The sequence below is a fragment of the Anolis sagrei genome, chromosome 8 (genome assembly GCF_037176765.1).
Source record: "Anolis sagrei isolate rAnoSag1 chromosome 8, rAnoSag1.mat, whole genome shotgun sequence".
NCBI classification, from domain to species: Eukaryota; Metazoa; Chordata; class Lepidosauria; order Squamata; family Dactyloidae; genus Anolis; species Anolis sagrei.
Genome location: NC_090028.1, coordinates 40,873,000 through 40,899,513, shown reverse-complemented (window position 1 = coordinate 40,899,513; position 26,514 = coordinate 40,873,000). Strand labels below are relative to the sequence as shown.

At 44.9% G+C, this 26,514-nt stretch overlaps 1 protein-coding gene across 9 annotated transcripts in view; it reads right to left on the bottom strand.

The window, feature by feature from the left end:
- ZNF536 (zinc finger protein 536) overlaps window positions 1–26,514 on the bottom strand; it is a 773,116-nt gene that overhangs the window by 249,540 nt on the left and 497,062 nt on the right. For all 9 annotated transcript variants that reach the window (XM_067471133.1, XM_060788164.2, XM_060788167.2 and 6 more), the window contains one exon: window positions 24,015–25,562. In XM_067471133.1, coding sequence (XP_067327234.1) covers window positions 24,015–25,562 — 1,548 coding nt within the window. The remainder of the gene's footprint in view (window positions 1–24,014; window positions 25,563–26,514) is intronic.

Genomic DNA, 26,514 nt, shown 5'->3' with positions numbered 1-26,514 from the left:
TGGGTCCTGGATCATGATCGGACAGCCCAATACTGCCCGATCCCGCACACACCAGGGTGCCGCCGGCACAATACCAGGCGAATGCAACTCGGCACCCCAGGGACCACCGGGCGTCCCCCCTAACCGCTGGGGGGGGGGGACCAAACCAGATCCAGGGCCCATGCCCCACGTCAACAAGGAGTTGTGACGAGAAGCATAAGACAAAAAAGTAACTGTTAACAGGTAACCGTGACAAGGTGAACATCTACAAAAATTAACAGCCAATGAAAACATAAACCGCATGCAGGGTGGGTGGGGTGGATCAGCTGTTGCAGGCCAAGTGCCTGCCGGGGAGCCTGGGCAGCCTTATGAAGGCTGACCCGAAAGAGGGAGAGGCCAGCTCAGGCCTCAGCTGTGGTGGGCGTGGTCAATTGGCCATTGGCCCCTTGACCCGCCGGCAGGAATTCTTCCCGCCATCAGAGGGGGCTTCTGGGAGGAAGAAGCCCCCCTCAGGCAAGAATGGCTGTGGGGGACACCCTGCACTGCAACTTCTTTGGCCCAGTAAGTCAGTCCATGCTATATACTGATAGAGGCTACTATAACATAAACATGTTGCGTGTGCAAGTGCAATACACCTCCCACAGCCAACCCAAGAAGTACGTTCACACATGGTGTTGGGATGAACAATGGCCACAACTTATTTATTGATAACAGGAACAAGGGTTGGCAGCCAAGCATGGGTCCTGGATCATGATCGGGCAGCCCCATACTGCCCGATCCCGCACACACCAGCGTGCCGCCAGCACAATACCGGGCACACGCAACTCGGCACCCCTGGGACCACCGGGCACCCCCCTAACCGCTAGAGGGGGGGATACCAAACCAGATCCAGGGCCCATGCCCCACGCCCAACAAGGAGTTGTGACGAGAAGCATAAGACAAAAAAGTAACTGTTAACAGGTAACCGTGACAAGGTGAACATCTACAAAAATTAACATCCAATGAAAACATAAACCGCATGCAGGGTGGGTGGGGTGGATCAGCTGTTGCAGGCCAAGTGCCTGCCGGGGAGCCTGGGCAGCCTTATGAAGGCTGACCCGAAAGAGGGAGAGGCCAGCTCAGGCCTCAGCTGTGGTGGGCGTGGTCAATTGGCCATTGGCCCCTTGACCCGCCGGCGGGAATTCTTCCCGCCATCGGAGGGGGCTTCTGGGAGGAAGAAGCCCCCCTCAGGCAAGAATGGCGGTGGGGGACACCCTGCACCGTAACTTCTTTGGCCCAGTAAGTCGGGCCATGCTATATACTGATAGAGGCTACTATAACATAAACATGTTGCATGCGCAAGTGCAATACACCTCCCACAGCCAACCCAAGAAGTACGTTCACACATGGTGTTGGGATGAACAATGGCCACAACTTATTTATTGATAACAGGAACAAGGGTTGGCAGCCAAGCATGGGTCCTGGATAATGATCGGGCAGCCCCATACTGCCCGATCCCGCACACACCAGCGTGCAGGGTGGGTGGGATGGATCAGCTGTTGCAGGCCAAGTGCCTGCTGGGGAGCCTTGGGCAGCCTTACAAAGGCTGCCCACAAGGAGGGAGAGGCCAGCTCCGGCCTCACCTGCGGTGGGCATGGTCAGTTGGCCATTGGCCCATTGACCTGCCAGTGGGAATCCTTCCCGCCATTAGAGGGGGCTTCTGGGAGGAAGAAGCCCACCCCCAAGGCAAGAATGGCGTTGGGGGGACGCCCTGCACCGCAACTTCTTTGGCCCAGTAAGTCAGGCCATGCCTTACTTTGTAATAGGATTGCAGATCCAAGACACAGATTTCTTTGTTCTGGAAAAAAGGAAAGGAAAATGGTTCTGCTCTCTATTATTGCTATATTGTTAGATATTTTGTATTTTAGAACAAATGTTCTAAAATGCAATGGTGTCCTGCAATTCTAAGCCTGTTCGCTTAATTTATGCAAGATTTGACAATTACGCCTTTACCTGAATAGCAACGTTTCCTCATTCCTGTAGTAGCCAAAAATTTCAGTGCCCTCTCTACTGATTTTAGGGATTTTTTCAAAGTTTTGACAAAAACATTTTTAAAGCCAAAACAGCTATCTCATTGAATGTCTCTCATATTAACCAATAATATATGTTATCACATCCTTTCTATCCTCACTTCAGTTCCCTTCTATGTATCATGGGTCTGGAATGGGGAATGTCCGCAATCTGTGGAGATTATTTATTTATTTATTATTTATTTATTATTTGCACTTGTTAACCGCCACTCTCAGCCCGAGGGCGACTCGTGGCGGTGTCCTACTTGAGTTAGAATCCTGACAATCAAAGATCTAATTTGCCTGGAGAAGTACCTCCAGATACGGAGGCTCTCAGCTTCAAACCTTAGACCTCCCAGATATGGTGGTGCAATAGAACTGAAGATGGATGGCTGGGTTACTACTAACCTTGTTTGATAAAAAAAAAAATGTTTCCTTAAAAAGTTCAAAATCATTTTGGATATGGTGGTTCTAAAGTCAATTCCGATTTTCACAGAAAGAAATGTTCAAAACTTTTTGAAACTTCAGAGATTTCCGAATCCTTTCGTTAATGGTTTGAAAGTGTTATTTCCTGTTTCATTGAGTGGTCTTTACTTTGAAAGTGGTTGTTTTACTCTAGAAGCAGGAAAAAGTAAGTGGAGGAAATTCACCCTTCTCTGGTTTAAAACAGGCTTCTCTGGCTTGAGCCACAAGTGGGGGGAAAGCAAACGGGAGGAAATTCACCCTTCTCTGGTTTAAAACTGGCTTCTCTGGCTTGAGCCACAAGTGGGGGGAAAGCAAACAGGAGGAAATTCACCCTTCTCTGGTTTAAAACTGGCTTCTCTGGCTTGAACCAGAGGCGGGAAAAACAAACGAGAGGAAATTCACCCTTCTCTGGTTTAAAACTGGCTTCTCTGGCTTGAGCCACAAGTGGGGGGAAAGCAAACAGGAGGAAATTCACCCTTCTCTGGTTTAAAACTGGCTTCTCTGGCTTGAACCAGAAGCAGGAAAAGCAAACGAGAGGAAATTCACCCTTCTCTGGTTTAAAACTGGCTTCTCTGGCTTGAGCCAGAAGTGGGGGGGGGGGCAAACGGGAGGGAATTCACCCTTCTCGGGTTTATAGCTCACTTCTCTGGATTGAACCAGAAGCGGGAAAAGCAAACGAGAGGAAATTCACCCTTCTCTGGTTTAAAACTGGCTTCTCTGGCTTGAGCCACAAGTGGGGGGAAAGCAAACAGGAGGAAATTCACCCTTCTCTGGTTTAAAACTGGCTTCTCTGGCTTGAACCAGAAGCGGGAAAAGCAAACGAGAGGAAATTCACCCTTCTCTGGTTTAAAACTGGCTTCTCTGGCTTGAGCCAGAAGTGGGGGGAAAGCAAACAGGAGGAAATTCACCCTTCTCTGGTTTAAAACTGGCTTCTCTGGCTTGAACCAGAAGCGGGAAAAGCAAACGAGAGGAAATTCACCCTTCTCTGGTTTAAAACTGGCTTCTCTGGCTTGAGCCACAAGTGGGGGGAAAGCAAACAGGAGGAAATTCACCCTTCTCTGGTTTAAAACTGGCTTCTCTGGCTTGAACCAGAAGCGGGAAAAGCAAACGAGAGGAAATTCACCCTTCTCTGGTTTAAAACTGGCTTCTCTGGCTTGAGCCACAAGTGGGGGGAAAGCAAACAGGAGGAAATTCACCCTTCTCTGGTTTAAAACTGGCTTCTCTGGCTTGAACCAGAAGCGGGAAAAGCAAACGAGAGGAAATTCACCCTTCTCTGGTTTAAAACTGGCTTCTCTGGCTTGAGCCAGAAGTGGGGGGAAAGCAAACAGGAGGAAATTCACCCTTCTCTGGTTTAAAACTGGCTTCTCTGGCTTGAACCAGAAGCGGGAAAAGCAAACGAGAGGAAATTCACCCTTCTCTGGTTTAAAACTGGCTTCTCTGGCTTGAGCCACAAGTGGGGGGAAAGCAAACAGGAGGAAATTCACCCTTCTCTGGTTTAAAACTGGCTTCTCTGGCTTGAACCAGAAGCGGGAAAAGCAAACGAGAGGAAATTCACCCTTCTCTGGTTTAAAACTGGCTTCTCTGGCTTGAGCCAGAAGTGGGGGGAAAGCAAACAGGAGGAAATTCACCCTTCTCTGGTTTAAAACTGGCTTCTCTGGCTTGAACCAGAAGCGGGAAAAGCAAACGAGAGGAAATTCACCCTTCTCTGGTTTAAAACTGGCTTCTCTGGCTTGAGCCAGAAGTGGGGGGGGGGGGCAAACGGGAGGGAATTCACCCTTCTCGGGTTTATAGCTCACTTCTCTGGATTGAACCAGAAGCGGGAAAAGCAAACGAGAGGAAATTCACCCTTCTCTGGTTTAAAACTGGCTTCTCTGGCTTGAGCCACAAGTGGGGGGAAAGCAAACAGGAGGAAATTCACCCTTCTCTGGTTTAAAACTGGCTTCTCTGGCTTGAACCAGAAGCGGGAAAAGCAAACGAGAGGAAATTCACCCTTCTCTGGTTTAAAACTGGCTTCTCTGGCTTGAGCCAGAAGTGGGGGGGGGGGGGGGCAAACGGGAGGGAATTCACCCTTCTCGGGTTTATAGCTCACTTCTCTGGATTGAACCAGAAGCGGGAAAAGCAAACGAGAGGAAATTCACCCTTCTCTGGTTTAAAACTGGCTTCTCTGGCTTGAGTCAGAAAGGGGAGGGGAATTAAGTGGGAGGAAATTTAATTTACCCTTCTCTGGTTTATAACTGGCTTCTCTGGCTTGAGCCAAGGCCAGGGACCAGAAGCGGGAGGGAAAGTTGAATCGTTTCTGACTCACTTCCTGAGTTGGAAAAAAATGGCAAGACTAGCTTCGGAAGGGCAAGGGGACTCCTGGTTTCCTAAAAAAGTTCAACATCACTTCAAAAAGGTAATCTTTCCGACTTTATTCCAAATAACGAAGATTCCGACTGGACTTAACCATTACTACTCTTCCTTGGCCATGTGCTTATCCAGCATATTTTTAATGTTCCTGAATGGGACTTGCTATTATAGTTTTAAATTCCAATTCATGCCATGAATGGAAGCAACAGCAGGAACCTTTTATTGCTTGTTATGTCCTTGACTTTGGTTCCATCTAAAAATTGGACCTTAGGGAAGGCTGAGCGAAGGAAGATCGATGCTTTTGAGCTGTGGTGTTGGAGGACAGTTCTGAGAGTGCCTTGGACTGCGAGAAGATCCAACCAGTCCATCCTCCAGGAAATAAAGCCCGGCTGTTCACTGGAGGGAAGGAGACTAGAGACAAAGCGGAAGTCCTTTGGCCACATCATGAGGAGACAGCAAAGCCTAGAGAAGACAATGATGCTGGGGAAAGTGGAAGGCAAAAGGAAGAGGGGCCGACCAAGGGCAAGAGGGATGGATGGCATCCTTGAAGTGACTGGACTGACCTTGAAGGAGCTGGGGGTGGTGACGGCCGACAGGGAGCTCTGGCGTGGGCTGGTCCATGAGGTCACGAAGAGTCGGAGATGACTGAACGAATGAACAACAACAACAAAAAGATTGTTCAAGTGCTAAGAGTTCTCTTCAGGACCCCTGACCACCGTATTTGCTTAAATTACCAGGCAGTCCTAATGATTAAAGTTATTACAGGATAAATATGTTAGCTGACTTGAATGAAACTGACTTCATTTCATTACAAATGGTATCAAGGTCTTTCTAGATGCCAACGTTATAAGGGGAGATCAACACTTCATGGAACACAGCTGACTTGGAGCTTTTTTGACATAAATTAATGGCAACAACTGGTTCTGAACATTATAACTCATAGATATGACTATTGTCATGGAAGACCGAGATGATACATCAGGCAGGAAGCTAGACAACCATTGTTCCTCTTTTTTTAAAAAGAAAAGCTACAGGAAACTCTTGAGTTCACAACTAAATGCAGTATCATCGAGTAACTAATCTATATAATGTACTATCCACACAACTATTGTTCTCAGGGAATAACTTAATGGCCACATATCCTGGTGTTGTTCTAGCAAAAATCCATGTTATTATAATAATGGGCATATTCAGCAACAACACAGAGCACTCTATGAAAGGCTAGATATGATAATACTTAATTCAGATCCGTTAAGAAAGGTCAAAGACTTTCAGAAATAATGGTGACAGGGGAAATTTTCATATTTTTCTATTGCCCGTCTTGCAAAAGTGGTTAAAACAAGATGAAAACTAATTGCAAGCCTCAAACAAACTTTCTGACAGAGAAAATACTGGACATGAAGTAGTATTTGTATTTCTATAGCCCTCTTTTTTGGGAAAAAAAAACATTTTTTCAAGGTGCTCCATATATACAGTGTTCCCTCTCTACTTCGCGGTTCACTTTTAGCGGACTCGCTTTTTTGCGGGTTTTTGAAAATATTAATAAAATAATATTAACGTCCAGTTGAGGCCAGGGACACCAGAAGTGCGATGGGTTGGGAGGCAGGTAAGGAAGCGCGAGTAAGAAAATAATATATAAAATATATAAAATGATCAAGGGTCTGGAGAACAAGCCCTATGAGGAGCGGCTTAAGGATTTGGGCATGTTTAGCCTGAAGAAGAGAAGGCTGAGAGGAGATATGATGATAGCCATGTATAAATATGTGAGAGGAAGCCACAGGGAGGAGGAGGGAGCAAGCTTGTTTTCTGCTTCCCTGGAGACTAGGACGCGGAACAACGGCTTCAAACCACAAGAGAGGAGATTCCATCTGAACATTAGGAAGAACTTCCTGACTGTGAGAGCCGTTCAGCAGTGGAACTCTCTGCCCCGGAGTGTGGTGGAGGCTCCTTCTTTGGAAGCTTTTAAACAGATGGCCATCTGTCAGGGGTGATTTGAATGCAATATTCCTGCTTCTTGGCAGAATGGGGTTGGACTGGATGGCCCAGGAGGTCTTTTCCAACTCTTTGATTCTATGAGTCTATGAAATAATGTATAAATATAAAAATTAATATGGCGTCCCTACTTCGCGGATTTTCACTTATCGCGGATGGCCCTGGAACGGAACCCCCGCAATAAGTGAGCGAACACTGTATTCATTAATTTAACTTCAAAACATCTAATTAAATCTGGTTAATACTGACACAATGACATAATAGAGAAGGGTTAAAATTGGACAGTACAATTACACAACACAACTATGACAGAACCATTCAGGAGAATTCTAAAAATGTACAAGGAAGGTGAATGAACACTGAAGTCAATGTATAGACCACAACAAAAAGAGTAAAAGCTGATTCCATATATATATATACTAGCTGTCCCCTGCCACGCGTTGCTGTGGCCCACATGGAGGTTCTGTGTTGGAGGTTTGGCCCAATTCTATCGATGGTGGGGTTCAGAATGCTCTGTGATTGTAGATGAACTATAAATCCCAGGAACTACAACTCCCAAATGTCAAGATTCTATTTTCCCCAAACTCCACCAGTGTTCACATTTGGGCACATTGAGTATTTGTGTAGAGTTTGGTCCAGACCCATCATTGTTTGAGTCCACAGTGATCTCTGGATGTAGGCGAACTACAACTCCAAAACCAAAGGACACTGCCCACCAAACCCTTCATTGCTGGGGTTCAGAATGCTCTGTGAGTGTAGGTGAACTATACATCCCAGCAACTACAACTCCCAAATGTTAAGATTCTATTTTCCCCAAACTCCACCAGTGTTCACATTTGGGCATATGGTGTATTCGTGTAGAGTTTGGTCCAGATCTATCAGTGTTTGAGTCCACAGTGATCTCTGGATGAAGGTGAACTACAACTCCCAAACTCAAGGTCAATGCCCAACAAACCCTTCCAGTATTTTCTGATGGTCATGGGAGAACTGTGTGCCAAGTTTGGTTCAATTCCATCGTTGGTGGGGTTCAGAATGCTCTTTGATTGTAGGTGAACTATAAATCCCAGCAACTGCAACTCCCAAATGACAAAATATTTTTTTTTGAGTGAAGGACATACATTGGGTGGTTAGGTGTCTTGTGTCCAAATTTGTTGTCAATTCCCCCAGTGGTTTTTGAGTTCTGTGGATACCACAAACGAACATTACATTTATATATATATATGGGGGGAGAGATAATTCTATGTACCAAGTGGTTGTTTCACTTACTACTCACTGTTTAAAGCGTACAATGTAAAAAAGCAAGTGCCAAGTGTCTTGTGCTTGAGACTGATATTTTTAAACTTCAAGATGATGTTCTTTTCATCTTGTATTAATATGCTTATCTCAACAGGGGGGCCCCCAACTTAGAAAGTTTCAATACTAAGCCAATCAGGATTTTAATGCTATATGCACTAGAGTTAACATATTTTATTATTTTCCAGGACATGCCCCCCCTTTTCAGAGCTAAAATCCCCACCCCCCTATTCCTAGGCTTGTCCTCTTTTTCAGAGATAAAATGTCTATCTTGGTAATATTTTTAATATGTCCATATTATTCAATGAAGGCTTTCACGGTTGGAACCACTGGGGTGTTGTGTGGTTTCCGGGCTGTATGGCTGGGTTCTAGCAGTGTTTTCTCTTGACATTCCACCTTCATCTGCGCCTGGGATCTTCAAAGGATTTGGTGGCAGTCAAACAAGTGGAGTATGTATATCTGTGGGTTATATAGCCTGGAAACCACACAACACTGCACTGTCCAATAGGAGCATAGTGTCTAGATCTAGGGAAGTCATGCTCCCCATGCTCTATTCCTCTTTGGTTAGACCACATCTGGAATATTGTGTCCAATTCTGGGCACCACAATTCAAGAGAGATATTGGCTCTAAGCTGGAATGTGTCCAGAGGAGGGCAACTAAAATGATCAAGGGTCTGGAGAACAAGCCCTATGAGGAGCAACCTAAGGAGCTGGGCATGTTTAGCCTGAAGAAGAGAAGGCTGAGAGAAGATATGATAGCCATGTAGAAATATGTGAGAGGAAGCCACAGGGAGGAGGGAGCAAGCTTGTTTTCTGCTTCCTTGGAGACTAGGATGCAATGGAACAATGGCTTCAAACTACAAGAAAGGAGATTCCAACTGAACATGAGGAAGAACTTCCTGACTGTGAAAGCCGTTCAGCAGTGGAACTCTCTGCCCCGGAGTGTGGTGGAGGCTCCTTCCTTGGAAGCTTTTAAACAGAGGCTGGATGGCCATCAGTCAGGGGTGATTTAAATGCAATATTCCTCCTTCTTGGCAGGGGGTTGGACTGGATGGCCCATGAGGTCTCTTCCAACTCTTTGATTCTATGATTCTATGATTCTATGATCTTTAAAGGTCAGGACTGGAGAAAGAGGTTGATCAGATAGTAGTGCTCTGAAGAGGAGTGGGAAGAGAGTCATACCTGGTTTAAAGTAGGTCAATAAGAGCCTCCAAGCAGCTAGCCCAAGCTTTGTGTGGTTACTAAGTTGGTTTGGGGCCACCATCACTATCACTGTTTGCACCATTCTCCTCCATCCTAAAAGAAGGTCTGTCAGAGAGGAAGATGGTGGAGAGGCAAAAGGTTCTTCACCGTGACCATCTAGCTTCAAGGAAGTTCTGTCATGTTTGTTGGTTTGGGGCCACCATCACTATCAACGTTTGAACCATTCTCCTCCATCCTAAATGAAAGTCTGTCAGGGAGGAAGATGGTGGAGAGGAGAAAGGTACTTCACCGTGACCATCTAGCTGCAAGGAAGTTCTGTCATGTTTGTTGGTTTGGGGCCACCATCACTATCAACGTTTGACCCATTCTCCTCCATCCTAAATGAAAGTCTGTCAGGGAGGAAGATGGTGAAGAGGAGAAAGGTACTTCACTGTGACCATCTAGCTGCAAGGAATTTCTGTCACGTTTCTTGGTTTGGGGCCACCATCACTATCAACGTTTGAACCATTCTCCTCCATCCTAAATGAAAGTCTGTCGGGGGGAAGATGGTGGAGAGGAGGAAGGTACTTCGCCATATCCATCTAGCTTCAAAGAAGTTCTGTCATGATTGTTGCTTTGAGGCCACCATCACTATCAATGTTTGAACCATTCTCCTCCATCCTAAAAGAAGGTCTATCAGGGAGGAAGATGGTGGAGAGGTGAAAGGTACTTCACCATATCCATCTAGCTTCAAGGAGGTTCTGTCATGTTTGTTGGTTTGGGGCCACCATCACTATCAATGTTTGAACCATTCTCCTCCATCCTAAATGAAAGTCTGTCAGGGAAGAAGATGGTGGAGAGGAGAAAGGTACTTCAGGACCATCCCCCTGATGGTCATCTAGCTGTAAGGAAGTTCTGTCATGTTTCATGGTTTGGGGCCACCATCACTATCAATGTTTGAACCATTCTCCTCCATCCTAAATGAAAGTCTGTCAGGGAGGAAGATGGTGGAGAGGAGAAAGGGACTTCACCGTGACCATCTAGCTCCAAGGAAGTTCTGTCATGTTTGTTGGTTGACTCAACTTAGAAACAGCAGCTACTCTTAAAACTCTGCAGAGTTCACAGGATATTTTAATTGAGATCCACCGTAGTGATCAATGTGATGAAGTAGTCTGGCTCTAGGTATGCCCTCTTTTTTGCTTTTCAATATATTGGTAACCCTCACAAATACTATGGACTACATCCCCCTGAATTCTTAGACTAACACTATGCAACCCAATTGTTGTTCCTTGCTTATAAATGTCATTTCCTAATTGGTTCTATCATCAAAACATGGGAAAAGTTGATTAAACTGCAAAAAACTTGGTTTGTGCAGGGCATCCTGAAGCACATTTGGCTATAGCTTTTCAATGAATCTCTCATAGAGTCTCAGCCAATTCAACATAAATTGTGGAAGTCACAAAAACCAAGTTTCTGGAAGACAACAACCACTTTCAAAGTAAGGACCACACTATTGAACAGTAAAGAACACTTCCAAACCAGGAACAGAAAATTTTCAAATTGTGTTACCTAGTGTAATTTTTTAAAAGCAGGTGATGGGAGCTCCTAAGCATTAAAAAGCTTAAGCTACTAAATCTAAGCGAATCAGTTCTTTTCCTATTTTATTTTGCACACAGGTATGTTTACACATTGCATTAACTCAACAGTTTGGGACACAGAAAACAATATGAAGGAAGTGAAAAATTGGGAGTGTCCAAGCCAGCAGCTCATTATGAAGTTGCTATTTTGCTCCATAGTAAAATACAACAAATGGTTGTCAAGCTTTGAAATTGGACTAACTCTGGACTTGTCCTGAATCTGCTTTAAATGTTTGTACAAACAAAGTATGCAAACCATGTGAAAGCAACAGCAGCTGGTCTCACAAATGTTGCACATTAGCCTGATCGTGTTGCGGCAATCATAACAACACAAGACATCAACTTCTGGCTCAATTGCTTTCCACACGGTAATATAAGAAAGAACCCTAAGACACAAACACATGATGAAAACACATAATACCAAAAAGTATTCTACTGATCAAGGTAACTGATCCCAGAACATGTCTTATGCCCACTCTGAAAGAAAATATATGGAAACCATGATGCCAGAGAAGCAGAGGGCGGAAACAGAAGAACAGCCTGCCTCAGGGGAGCGTGCTTGCTCCATCCATGTTCAACATCTACACAAATGACCAGCCACTGCCAGAAGGGACAGGGAGTTTCATCTATGCTGATGATCGTGCCATCACCGCTCAAGCAGGGAGCTTTGATATGGTAGAACAGAAGCTCTCCAAAGCTCTAGGTGCTCTTACTGCCTATTACAGGGAAAACCAAATGATCCCTAATCCATCTAAAACACAGACATGTGCTTTTCACCTTAAGAACAGACAAGCATCCCGAGCTCTGAGGATGACCTGGGAAGGAATCCCACTGGAGAATTGCAGCGCACCCAAATACCTCGGAGGAGTCACTCTGGACCATGCTCTGACCTACAAGAAGCACTGCCTGAACATCAAGCAAAAAGTGGGTGCTAGAAACAATATCATACGAAAGCTGACTGGCACAACCTGGGGATCACAACCAGATACAGTGAAGACATCGGTCCTTGCGCTATGCTACTCTGCTGCTGAGTTCGCATGCCCGGTGTGGAACACATCTCACCACACTAAAACAGTGGATGTGGTTCTTAATGAGACATGCCGCATTATCACGGAGTGTCTGCGCCCTACACCACTGGAGAAATTACACTGTTTCACCAGTATTGCACCACCTGACATCCGTTGGGAAGTAGCAGCCAATAGTGAAAGGACCATCTCCAGCTCATCCCTTGTTTGGGTATCAGCCAGCACGTCAACGACTTAAATCAAGAAATAGTTTTCTAAGATCTACACAGACACTCGCTGGAACACCTCAGCAAGCGAGAGTCCAAAAGTGGCAGGCTCAAACCCAGAACCTCAATCAATGGCTGATACCAAATGAGAGACTCCCCCCTGGGCACACGGAAGACTGGGCGATTTGGAAGGCGCTGAACAGACTGCGTTCTGGCACCACGAGATGCAGAGCCAACCTCAAGAAATGGGGCCACAAAGTGGAGTCCACGACATGCGAGTGTGGAGAAGAGCAAACCACTGACCACCTGCTGCAATGCAGCCTGAGCCCCGCCACATGCACAATGGAGGACCTTCTTGCGGCAACACCAGAAGCACTCCCAAGTAGCCAGATACTGGTCAAAGGACATTTAATCAACTACCAAGCTTGCAAATTCTGTGTTTTGTCTGTTTGTTTATGTTAAAAATGTTGTTTTATCTGTTTGTATATGGGGGGGCATCCAATTGTTGCCGGCTGTAAGCCGCCCTGAGTCCACCTTCGGAGGTAGAGAAGGGCAGGGTACAAATATTTGAAATCAATCAATAAAATAAATCTCCCGACAGCGTAAACATGGAAGAGAAAATGGCATGTATGCCTGTATTACATGCCTTGCACACGATGGGTAGATAGTATATATCCTGAATTGTAACACTTCAAATGGTCCTGAGTTTTTCCAGGACCAAAATCTGATATGAACCGAATCTGGATTAGTTAGAATGCTACATAATGAGGACTGCATTAATAAGTTCCTATATGAAAATTACCAAGAATATCCTGGAATGGGACAGAAAGGAGTGGGGATGATCTCACTGCAAGAGCTGTGCCTATATATACGCTGTCTGGCACTGACTGGAGTTGTAATCCAACACATTTGAAGGGCACCAGATTGTTGAAAATTGGTCTAAAGACACCAGACATATTTCAGGAAAAGCTGTCTTCAAATACTAAGTTTCAAGCCACTTGGTAGGAAATACTCCCTAAATGCAACTCAACAAGTGAAGCCATTTTAATTCGAATAACCTCGCTTTCACCCCAACTTCCCTCCAGTCCCAGGATACCTGCGTTATGAATTATAATCTGCTAACATGTTTTCTAACTACTAGTTGAAGAATCGTGTATTACAACAGCTGTGTGCAACCACCCATTGAAAAAACACACATTTTGACAGTAAATGCACAAAAACACTAACCATAGTGAAAGTTGCCTGGAATATCACCAAGATCCTGGGTTGTTGTAGGTTTTTTCGGGCTATATGGCCATGGTCTAGAGGCATTCTCTCCTGACATTTCGCCTGCATCTATGGCAAGCATCCTCAGAGGTAGTGAGCCAAGCATCCTCACTACCTCTGAGGATGCTTGCCATAGATGCAGGCGAAACGTCAGGAGAGAATGCCTCTAGACCATGGCCATATAGCCCGAAAAAACCTACAGCAATCCAGTGATTCCGGCCATGAAAGCCTTCGACAATACATTCACCAAGATCCTATTGCCAGATCCTATTGTTTCTTCCAGAATTGGTGACTTCCTGATTCCTTAAGTGCATCCTCTTGTCTTATTTGGCGGGCACTAGATACCGAAGTAAATCATTGCATCTTGGATAACTCCATGAGAAAAGCCATGTTCTGATAGCAGCTCAAAACAGTAATTGGTGGTCCATGCCTTCGTTACCTCTAGACTGGACTATTGTAATGCTCTCTACGTGGGGCTACCCTTGAAGACGGCCCGGAAATTACAACTTGTCCAACGTTCAGCAGCCAGACTAATAGCTAGGGCAACTTTCAGGGAGCAGTCAACCCCCTGTTTAAGGAGCTCCACTGGCTGCCATTTATTTTCCGGTCCCAATTCAAGGTGCAGATTATCACCTATAAAGCCCTGACCACCTGCTGCAATGCAACCTGAGCCGTGCCGCATGCACAATGGAGGACCTCCTTGCGGCAACACCAGAGGCACTCCAAGGGGACAGAGACTGATCAAAGGACATTTAACCAAATACCAAGCTTGCAAACTTTGTATTTTGTTTGTTTGTTTGTTTGTTAAAAAATGCAATACAACTGTTTGGTTTGCTCCTGACACGATAAATAAATAAATGATGTGGCCAAAATACTTCATCTTTGCCTCTAATCTCCTTCCCTCCAGTGAGCAGTCGAAGTATGGACTGGTTGGATCTTCTTGCAGCATAATTAGACGTAAATTAATATATGGAATGACTGACGATGCAACTGGACAACGATTTTAATAAGGAGACGCTGAGGATCTTGTTTTTACAGATATATCTATTTGCTTTTTATATTACACTAGCCGTCCCCTGCCACGCATTGCTGTGGCCCACATGGGGGTTCTGTGTGGAAGGTTTGCCCCATTCTATCATTGGTGGGGTTCAGAATGCTTTGTGATTGTAGGTGAACTATAAATCCCAGCAACGACAACTCCCAAATGTCAAGGTCTATTTCCCCCAAACTCCACCAGTGTTCACGTTTGGGCATATTGAGTATTCTTGTAGAGTTTGGTCCAGATCCATCCTTGTTTGAGTCCACAGGGCTCTCTGGATGTAGGTGAACTACAACTCCAAAACTAAAGGGCACTGCCCACCAAGCCCTTCTAGTATTTTCTGTTGGTCATGGGAGAACTGTGTGCCAAGTTTGGTTCAATTCCATCGTTGGTGGGGTTCAGAATGCTCTGTGATTGTAGATGAACTATAAATCCCAGCAACAACAACTCTCAAATGTCAAGGTCTATTTTCCCCAAATTCTACCAGTGTTCACATTTGGGCATATTGAGTATTCTTGTAGAGTTTGGTCCAGATTCATCCTTGTTTGAGTCCAGAGTGCTCTCTGGATGTAGGTGAACTACAACTCCAAAACCAAAGGGCACTGCCCACCAAACCCTTCCAGTATTTTCTGTTGGTCATGGGAGAACTGTGTGCCAAGGTTGGTTCAATTCCATTGTTGGTGGGGTTCAGAATGTTCTGTGATTGTAGGTGAACTATAAATCCCAGCAACTACAACTCCCAAATGTCAAGGTCTATTTTCCCTAAACTCCACCAGTGTTCACATTTGGGCATATTGAGTATTCTTGTAGAGTTTGGTCCAGATCCATACTTGTTTGAGTCCACATGGCTCTCTGGATGTAGGTGAACTACAGCTCCAAAACTAAAGGGCACTGTCCACCAAACCTTTCCAGGCGAACTATAAATCCCAGCAACTACAACTATAGGCCTGGGTAACAATGGAAAAAATTGTTTCTAAACTCGTTTCGTTTTTAGGGGGTCCATTGCGTTTCGTTTTTTAAAAAAATTCTGAATTTTTCTTTAAAAAAATTTCGTTATTTACGAAATTTTGTAAATTTCGAATCGATTTGTTAATGGCGGATGCGATTGCGCAATATGCTATAAAACCCTCCAAATGGGACAGGGGGAACTTCTGAAGCTTCCCTCTCCCTCTGTTGTTGACTGTTGGTGTGATAATTTATTTATTTTTTATCACTGATAAAACAAACAACAACCCTAAAACTTGCACCAGACATACGGAAATAATTACGAAACAATTTTGAAACAATTTCAAAACAATTTCAAAACAATTTCGAAACGATTACGAAATAAATTGAAAAATTCGTTTCGATTTTTAGTTGCTCCTGCATGGCTCAATATCGGATCATAAGCTAATTTAAATACGAATCAATAACGAATTACGAAACTAACGAACGAAACCGCCCAGCCCTATTATCCTAGCGTCAGTTGAAACTTTTTTCAATATTTTTGGAGGGAATGGGGAAAAAAGGAGGGCTAGAACTACAATTCCACGTACAAAAATAATTGAATACATCGGAGGCCAGCCCGGTAGGGAGCAGGGCCATATCTTAGTTAAAAGGCACAGCATGGGCGACTTTCATGAACGCAGGCAATTCATGAAAATTAATGTTGAACCACTAGAAAGATAAACATGTAACAAATGCGTTTTCAAGAGTAATTATCATCAACAACACAGGGTACGGGTATCGTATTTTAATGCAAGGTAAAGTTTTTGAAATTGAAAATGGCCTTCCCCTAAAATTAGAAATGGGGAAAAGTTTAAATTTTAGAGTACGGGGAGAGGGCAGTTCTCTATTTATAGTCATGGAGCTGAATTACTATTAAAAGGGGTGGAATGTGGTACTTTTAATTTGCATAACATTCACATCTGTCAATATTTTTCACTGTCTGAAATTCCATAGTCTCCTCTCTCTTTCTCTCTTTATTTTTTTGACAACTTGGAAAACAGTCTTTGCGCTGCATAGTTATGGAGGCTGAGCGCAGAACAACACACTTTTCAGTTCAGAATTGCCCTGCAATCACTTTTACATGTTGTTATGTGTTGAAGACATACATGTCGTGGATGTAGCGTACCTGGATTTCAGTAAGGCCTTCGACAAGGTCCCCCATGACCTTCTGGCAAGGAAACTAGTCCAATGTGGGCTAGGCAAAACTACGGTGAGGTGGATCTGTAACAGGTTAAGTGGACGAACACAGAGAGTGCTCACTAATGCTTCCTCTTCATCTTGGAAAGAAGTGACAAGTGGAGTGCCGCAGGGTTCCGTCCTGGGCCCGGTCCTGTTCAACATCTTTATTAATGACTTAGATGAAGGGCTAGAAGGCAGGATCATCAAGTTTGCAGACGACACCAAATTGGGAGGGATAGCCAAACTCCAGAGGACAGGAGCAGGATTCAAAACGATCTTGACAGGTTAGAAAGATGGGCCAAAACTAACAAAATGAAGTTCAACAGTGACAAATGCAAGATACTCCACTTTGGCAGAAAAAATGAAATGCAAAGATACAGAATGGGGGACAATGCCTGGCTCGAGAGCAGTACGTGTGAAAAAGATCTTGGAGTCCTCGTGGACAACAAGTTAAACATGAGCCAACAATGTGATGTGGCGGCAAAAAAAGCCAATGGGATTTTGGCCTGCATCAATAGGAGCCGAGTGTCTAGATCTAAGGAAGTAATGCTACCCCTCTATTCCGCTTTGGTTAGACCACACCTGGAATATTGTGTCCAATTCTGGGCACCACAATTCAAGAGAGATATTGACAAGCTGGAATGTGTCCAGAGGAGAGCGACTAAAATGATCAGGGGTCTGGAGAACAAGTCCTATGAGGAGCGGCTTAGGGAACTGGGCATGTTTAGCCTGAAGAAGAGAAGGCTGAGAGGAGATATGATAGCCATGTATAAATATGTGAGAGGAAGCCACAGGGAAGAGGGAGCAAGCTTGTTTTCTGCTTCCTTGGAGACTAGGACGCGGAACAATGGCTTCAAACTACAAGAGAGGAGATTCCATCTGGACATGAGGAAGAACTTCCTGACTGTGAGAGCCGTTCAGCAGTGGAACTCTCTGTCCCGGAGTGTGGTGGAGGCTCCTTCTTTGGAAGCTTTTAAGCAGAGGCTGGATGGCCATCTGTCAGGGGTGATTTGAATGCAATATTCCTGCTTCTTGGCAGAATGGGGTTGGACTGGATGGCCCATGAGGTCTCTTCCAACTCTTTGATTCTATGATTCTATGATTCTATGTAGCCTTAGTGAACTCACTGAAGCTGCACCTAATATGTTATTTATTTTTTATTTATTTTTTATTTGAACTTATATGCCGCCACTCCCCTGGGGCTCGGAGCGGCTTACAAGAACAGGCTAAAATCTAACACAATTTTAAAACAATGTAAAAACAGCAATATCAAAGATCAAAGGTCTGTCAAAACAGATATGTCTTACATGCCCTGTGGAAAGCTGATAAATCCCTCAAGGCACGGACTTCAGGTGGCAGAGTATTCCAGAGCGATGGTGCCACTGCTGTGAAGGCTCTGCGTTTGGTTGCTGTTAGACGCAAGGTCTTGACACTGGGAATTCCCAATAAATCTTGAGTTCCAGGGCCAGAGAAGCAGATGGCGGAAACAGAAGAACGCCCTGCCTCAGGGGAGCGTGCTCGCTCCATCCATGTTCAACATCTACACAAATGACCAGCCACTGCCAGGAGGGACAAAGAGCTTCATCTATGCTGATGATCATGCCATCACCACTCAAGCAGGGAGCTTTGAGATGGTTGAACAGAAGCTCTCCGAAGCTCTAGGTGCTCTTACTACCTATTACAGGGGAAACCAGCTGATCCCTAATCCATCTAAAACACAGACATGTGCCTTTCATCTCAAGAACAGACAAGCATCCTGAGCTCTGAGGATCACCTGGGAAGGAATCCCACTGGAGCATTGCAGCGCATCCAAATACCTGGGAGTCACACTGGAAAGGCCTATCGAAACAGATATGTCTTCCATTCCCTGCGGAAAGCTGGTAAGTCCCACAAGGCAGGCATGTAGCCGGGGGGGGGGGGGGGGGGGCTTGAGGGGCTTCAGCCCCCCCCCCCCCGAAATTCTCATTGTGGTTCGCGAAAAGGCCTTACTGGTGCATTATTTAAATTGTTATGTTTATTCCTATCATGATCTGATCACAGTACTCAATATATCCCATATGCATGGGGGTATTGGGGTATTGGGGTAATGATACAAAAGGTTTGCTAGGGTAGACCCTCTTTCACTCAGACTCAGCCCCCTCCCCCGAAACTTAGCCCCCCCCCCCCCCCCGAAACGAAATCCTGGCTAAGGGCCTGCCACAAGGCACAGACTTCAGGTGGCAGAGTATTCCAGAGTGATGGTGCCACTGCTGTGAAGGCTCTGTGTCTGGTTGCTGTTAGATGCAAGGTCTTGACATTGGGAATTTCCAGCAAATCTTGGTCCTCAGAACGGAGGGATCTCTGGGGTTGGGAGGGGGTGAGGCAGTCTCTCAGGTATATCGGCCCCAGACCATGCAAGGCCTTAAAGGTGAGTACCATCCCTTTGAAAGTGATCCGGTGCTCAATTGGTAACCAATGCAGCTGTAGTAACATTGGGGTGATGTGGCATCTCATCGGAATTCCCGCAAGAAGCTGAGCGGCTGCATTTTGTACCAACTTGAGCTTCCGGATCACCGACAGAGGAAGGCCAATGTAGAGGGCATTACAGTAGTCCAGTCTTGAGATGACCGTGGCCTGGATCACCATAGCGAGGTCGTCCCTGGACAGAGAGGGGGCCAGCCGTCTAGCCTGCCGCAGATGCTCACGACAGAGACCTGGGCCTCCATCATCAGCAGAGGGTCCAAAAGGATTCCCAGACTCTTTACCAACGATGACGGGCGTAGCGCCTCGCCATCCAGGGTAGGCAGCTGGATGTCCCCCTGCCCGGTTGACCCAGCCATAGGATCTCCATCTTTGCTGGATTCACCCTCAGTATGATATAGCATTGTGAGTTCTGACTGTCAACCATTTGGCCATTGCGTTTGTACAATAGCACATGCTTTAGGTGGATTTACGAATATTTTTGAGTTTGTCACATTAAGCAATTAACAAATGGAACTTTAAAAGTATCTATAAAGAACATTTATTTCAGCTGCTGCTTTTTTCGATTGCTACATAATTAGCATTGCATTAGTATGTGCCTATATGAAAATTACCAAAAATCATTTCTGCTCCCTTGGCAGCCACCTCTCCACAAAAGTCAACATTGACACTGAAATGCAAAACCGCCTGAGCTCTGCGAGTGCAGCATTTTTCCAAATGAAGCAGGGAGTGTTTGAGGACCGGGACATCCATAGGGATAGCAAGGTGCTTGTTTATAAAGCTATTCCCCTCCCAACCCTGTGATACGCCTGAGGAACATTGACTGTCTACAGACGTCAATATTGACACTGAAATTCAACACTGTCTGAGCTCTGTGAGTGTAGCATTTTCCAAATGAAGCTGAGAGTGTTTGAGGACTGGGACATCCGTAGGGATACCAAGGTGCTTGTTTATAAAGCTATTCCCCTCCCAACCCTGCGATACGTCTGCGAAACGTGGACTGTCTACAGACATCAACATTGACACTGACATTCAACACTGCCTTAGCTCTGTGATTGCAGCATTTTTCCAAATGAAGCAGAGAGTGTTTGAGGACCGGGACATCCATAGGGAGACCAAGGTGCTTGTTTATAAAGCTATTGTCCTCCCAACCCTGCTCTATGCCTGCGAAACATGGACTGTTTACAGACGTCACATGCAACACCTGGAAAGATTCCATCAGCGCTGCCTCTGGAAAATCCTGCAAATCTCTTGGAGAAGACAAGCAGACAAATATCAGCATGCTGGAAAAAGCAAAGACCACCAGCATTGAAGCGATGGTCCTCCACCATCAACTCCGCTGGACCGGCCATGTTGTCCAAATGCCCGACCACCATCTCCCAAAGCAGTTGCTCTACTTCGAACTCAAGAACGGAAAAACGAATGTTGGTGGGCAGGAAAAGAGATTGAAAGATGGGCTCAAAACTCTGGCATAGTCACTGAGAACTGGGAAGCCCTGGCCCTTGAGCACTCCAGCTGGAGGTCAGCTGTGACCAGCAGTGCTGTAGAATTTGAAGAGGCACGAATGGAGGGTGAAAGGGAGAAATGAGCCAAGAGGAAGGCGTGTCATGCCAACTTCAACCGGGACCACCTTCCACCTGGAAACCAATGCCCTCACTGCAGAAGGGACAAAGTCAACCTTAAAAACTCTGGCATAGACACGAAGTGGACCGCCTTCCACCTGGAAACCAATGCCCTCACTGCAGAAGGGAGAACTTGTAGGTCAAGGACAAAGTCAACCTTAAAAACTCTGGCATAGACACTGAGAAGTGGAAGCCCTGGCCCTTGAGCGCTCCAGCTGGAGGTCAGCTGTGACCACCAGTGCTGTAGAATTTGAAGAGGCACAAATGGAGGGCGAAAGAGAGAAATGTGCCATGTGGAAGGAGCATCAAGTCAACTCCGACCAGGACAACTTTCCACCTGGAAACTGATGCCCTCCCTATGGAGAACATGCAGGTCAAGAATAGATCTCCACAGTCACTTATGTACCCACTGCCAGTACACCGATCTTGGAAGACAATCCTACTCGGATAACGAGGCATCGCCTAAGTAAGTAAGTAAGCAAGTCTTCAATGGCCAAAGGTGAAACATACAATTGTATAGTGCGTGGCAGTTTAGAATACTATGTTATCAGGATTCTTGGTGGATGGTGGTGTGTAACTGTGTGTATATCAGAATGGTTGCTGCACCATTTTTCTCCATTCACCACCCCATCTTTCACCTAATTGGAACATAAAGATGCAGGAAGGTTGGGGGGGGGGGGGTCTCTATGAAATGTACTCCCAACATTTATTTTGGTTTAATTTTTAGTTCTGGCAGAATAGACCTCTGCCTTGATGGAATAAGCTCCAATTAAGTAAATCAACGTTGCCACATATTCTTTCTTTGAATAAACACCCCAGCACATTTCTGAGCTACGCAGCGTGGGTGGCCTTGATTTGCAAAAGACACAGTTGAGAGGTAGGGCGTTGCGTTGCTCCCCTTCCTTGCCCCGGTGAAATGCTGTGGTTTAAGCTTCTCAGTGTATATTCCCCTTCTCCAGGTTAATTAGCCAAACTTGGGCTTCAAGCTTCTGCACCTCCATACTCTGCTATGCATGGAAACTGAAATATGCCCAAGCGCAACGGCCCCTCGTCACAGTTCATGATATTGTGTCCCCACTACAGGGAGCATGACCCCAAAACTAAGCTTTCCATTGCTAGTGCAAACAGTCCCATAAACATTCCCCACATAAATGCTACGTGCAAATATGTCAAACTCATGCTTGCTAGCATCTGTTCTGTATATCCAAAAGTAGCTGGAATGACTGGATAATCTGGGTGGTTGTAGGTTTTTTGGGCTATAGGGCCATGTTCTAGAACAGTGTTTCTCAACCTGGGGGTCGGGACCCCTGAGGCGGTCACGAGGGGGTGTCAGAGGGGTCACTAAAGACCATCAGAAAACACAGTATTTTCTGTATTGTCGAAGGCTTTCATGGCCGGAATCACTGGGTTGTTGTAGGTTTTCCGGGCTATATGGCCATGTTCTAGAGGCATTTTCTCCTGACGTTTCGCCTGCATCTATGGCAAGCATCCTCAGAGGTAGTGAGGTCTGTTGGCAGTAGGAAAATGGGTAAATGGGTTTCCTACTTCCAACAGACCTCACTACCTCAGAGGATGCTTGCCATAGATGCAGGTGAAACGTCAGGAGAAAATGCCTCTAGAACATGGCCATATAGCCCGGAAAACCTACAACAACAGAGTATTTTCTGTTGGTCATGGTGATTCCATGTGGGAAGTTTGAGCCAATTCTAAAGTTGGTGGAGTTCAGAATGTTCTTTGATTGTAGTGAACTACAAATCTCAGCAACTACAACTCCCAAATGTCAAGGTCTATTTTTCCCAGACTCCACCAGTGTTCACATTTGGGCATATTGAGTATTCGTGCCAAGCTTGGTCCAGATCCATCATTGCATGAGTCTACAGTGCTCTCTGGATACACTACAACTCCCAAACTCAGGGTCAATGTCCACCAAACCCTTCCTGTATTTTCTGTTGGTCATGGGAGCTCTTTGTGCCAAGTTTGGTTCAAATCCATCACTGGTGGAGTTCAGAATGCTCTTTGATTGTAGGTCAACTATAAATCCCAGCAACTACAACTCCCAAATTACAAAATCAATCCTCTCCCAACCCCACTAGCATTCACATTTGGGCGTATTGGATATTTGTGCCCAGTTTGGTCCAGTGAATGAAAATACATCCATAAAATGATGTATAACAGTAGTAAAATGTATTGTCGAAGGCTTTCATGGCTGGAATCACTAGGTTCTTGTGGGGTTTTTTGGGCTATAGGGCCATGTTCTAGAGGCATTTCTCCTGACGTTTCACCTGCATCTATGGCAAGCATCCTCAGAGGTACATTACTACCTCTGAGGATGCTTGTCATAGATGCAGGCGAAACGTCAGGAGAAATGCTTCTAGAACATGGCCCTATAGCCCGAAAAAACCCACAAGAACCTAGTAGTAAAATGACTGTTATGAAGTAGCAACAAAACCAATGTTATGGTTGGGGGTCACCACAAAATGAAGGACTGTATTAAGGGGTCACTGCATTAGGAAGGTTGAGAAACACTGCTATAGATGTTTCAATTTGGCAAAATCTATCTTGCCAAACTCATAGGAACATTATGTTGAAACTCCTCACTTGGATAACTATTAACTGGATCTACTCACATAAACTACTATTTGATTTCTCACCCACCCTCAGATCACTGCTCATATCTGTAACTATCATCCATAGTAGGATTTGACCATACAAAAACTGAAACATTATGCTATGTTGTGTTTGAAAACATGGAAAGGTTGCTGCCTGATTAATACATTTTCAATTTCCCTATAAAAACAGAGTTCCACGTGGGATAGCTTGGGCTTTTGTTTGAAGGATATACTGTTGAACATGTTCAGTGAACACTAATTCAACGCAAAGGACGAAATCAGAGAACGCAAGCTAGGCTAAGGCTTGGCACAACATCCAGTGTTTTTCCTCAGTTCAAATGCTGAAAAGTTTGCAAGTTACCACATCAGTTGAAAAATCAAATCAAATCAGATCGTTAAAAAAAATGAAGCAGTTGATGTTCTAATCATGTGTCATAAATATAAACAAATTGTTTGACTATTTTAAGAATTATCTGATGTATTTTGAATGGCCTGGACCACACAACAAGGCCACAGAGAATGATATGAAGCACCAGAGGTCCATGCTTTGTAACAGATTGGAATTCTGCCCCATGTTTTTTTTTTTCATAAGCCGAATTTACTAACAAATACATCTAGGCATATTCATATATATATTTTTCTGGAAATGATCTGAAAGAAGGGTTCTAAAACTTACCACACAAGTCAGGTCTCTTGACACATCCACTACTTCCTGTGCTACTTGCAAGTCCATTAAAGGCTGCTAAGCCATCAGAGCTGTAGGCTCTTAGGACCGACAACATGTTTACTTGCTTCTCTAGGACATGTGGACTGTGATCTTGTTCAGGTTTCATTGCACTTGGTGCAGCTTCGTGGGGAGGAAGCAGGCTCTGGCTGTGCCATTGCTTTTCAGAAGGTGGCAATGGTGACATTAGTCCTTGCGATGCCTTGGAAGCAGCGCCTTGTATGCTGTCCCCTCTCTCCACGCCGTCTTTGTTCACACCGGGCAACGGTTTGCTCATGAGATCGGGTTCCGTCTCAATGTCCTCATCGTCAATGGTTTCTTCCTTGGATGACTCCATGTCTTCGGAGGAAGCTATATCTGACAGGTCATCAGTAGCACTTTTATTTACAGAGTCAGAAAGCAACATGGTGGAATCATCTTCAGATGGTGTTTTGATCTCAGTTTCACTAGTGGCGCAAGAATTGTGTGCTCCTACCACCCCGGAATAAACACCAAATTGCTTATAGAAGTCTGCTGCAAAATTATAAAAAGTGGAATCCATGTGGCCAGGCCAAGAAGTAGTCTTTTGTTCTCCTGGTGACTCCTTGGATCCTTGGTCCATCTGACCAATCAAATTGGTCACTGCAGAATCTTTGTTGGATTGTACGGAAGTTGGAAGCAAGTTGGCTTTGTTTGCTGAAGCAACGGCCTCTCTAGATTGGTCTTTACCATTTCGAATTGAACCTAAAACACCATCTTTACGCTTAGCTTTGCCTAAATGATTTGCTTGGAGATGAAGAGCCATCAACTCCATCGATGATGTTGTGAAGGAACAAAACAAGCAACCATGCCAAGCGATGTTGTCTTGGACTGTAATGGATGAACCTGGAAGACTAGTTGCATCTGGTCTCACGGAGAGATCAAGAGGCTCATATTGTGATTTTTCTGTTTTCCTCGCCTTGCCGGAGACTTTCTCCTCACCACTCTCTGAACCTAGAGGCTTTGTGGAAAGGCAGTCAGACAGAGCTTTCTCCTTCATTTCTTTTTCTTTCTTCAAGGAACTGAGCACAAAATTGTCCATAAAAGCTTGCAACGACCCTTGAAAATTCACCCCATTTCCAACCATGGTATGGTAAGCTCGTCCCAGTTCGGAAAAGCGTGTCCCTTTGGAGGATAAGTCAGAACTTTTCATATTGTCAGGAGAAACTTCTGAAGACATGCCAACTGAGTGGCCTGGATGCTCTCCTGAGGAAAGCATTCCTGGTGACCACTGTTGAGATCCCATGCCGCTCCGGAAATCGATGCCAGGAAGACTTTTGAAAGCCCCTCTCAGGACCTCAGGTCTAATAAACATTGATCCTTTGCTCAATGCTTCTTCTTTGTGGTCTTGACTTTGAGACTGACCAGAAAGCGGTCCAGCTCCATTCTGCCTTTCCCGGTGGTGTCGTTCCAAATGATATTTCAGTGACGCAGATTGAGTGCCGGCGTAATCACAGTGGGGACATTTGTAAGGTTTTTCACCTGCAAGTATCAAAAGGAAAACAGGTGTAAAATTAAATTTACTTGAGAGAAAAAGACATATCCTCCCAAATTAAAATCAGCCCCAAATATAGCTATTATAGCTCTGGTTACACCCTGAATGCTCTCATTACATTAGGCTGAAAAATGCCGAATTAGGCTGAAAAATGCGGTATAAAAATAAAGTAAATAAATAAATACATCCCGAATAGATTACTGCAATGCACTCTACATGGGGCTGCCTTTGAAGACTGTTTGGAAACTTCAAATAGTTCAACGGGCTGCAGCCAGATTGCTAACTAGAGCGACATACAGGGAACATACCACCCCCCTGTTGTGTCAGCTCCACTGGCTGCCGGTCCATCTCTGAGCCCAATTCAAAGTGCTGGTTTTGACCTATAAAGCTCTATACGGTTCTGACACCTCTGAGGATGCTTGCCATAGATGCAGGCGAAACGTCAGGAGAAATGCCTCTAGAACATGGCTCTATAGCCCGAAAAAACCCACAAGAACCTAGTGATTCCAGCCATGAAAGCCTTCGACAATATATATATATATTGTTTGTGTCAAATAATAATTAATAAAAAATAAAGTTAAAAATGTATTGTCGAAGGCTTTCATGGCCGGAATCACTCAGTTCTTGTGGGTTTTTTCGGGCTATATGGCCATGTTCTAGAGGCATATAGAACATGGCCATATAGCCCGAAAAAACCCACAAGAACAAAGTTAAAAATATTATTTTTTCCTAATGTTATCCTCCTCTTAGAATATAATTAATAATTTTAGGACTTTGCTTTAAATGGCTTTCAATTGGCAACTCAAGATCGCCACACCATAAACACACACCGTTAGCTATCTTTCCCTTAGCCTAATATGCTAAAACTGCTGTGGTATTAAAAGCTATGATTATGAAAATGAAGCAAAACTATTCCAGCACAGTGATCATTAAAAGTAC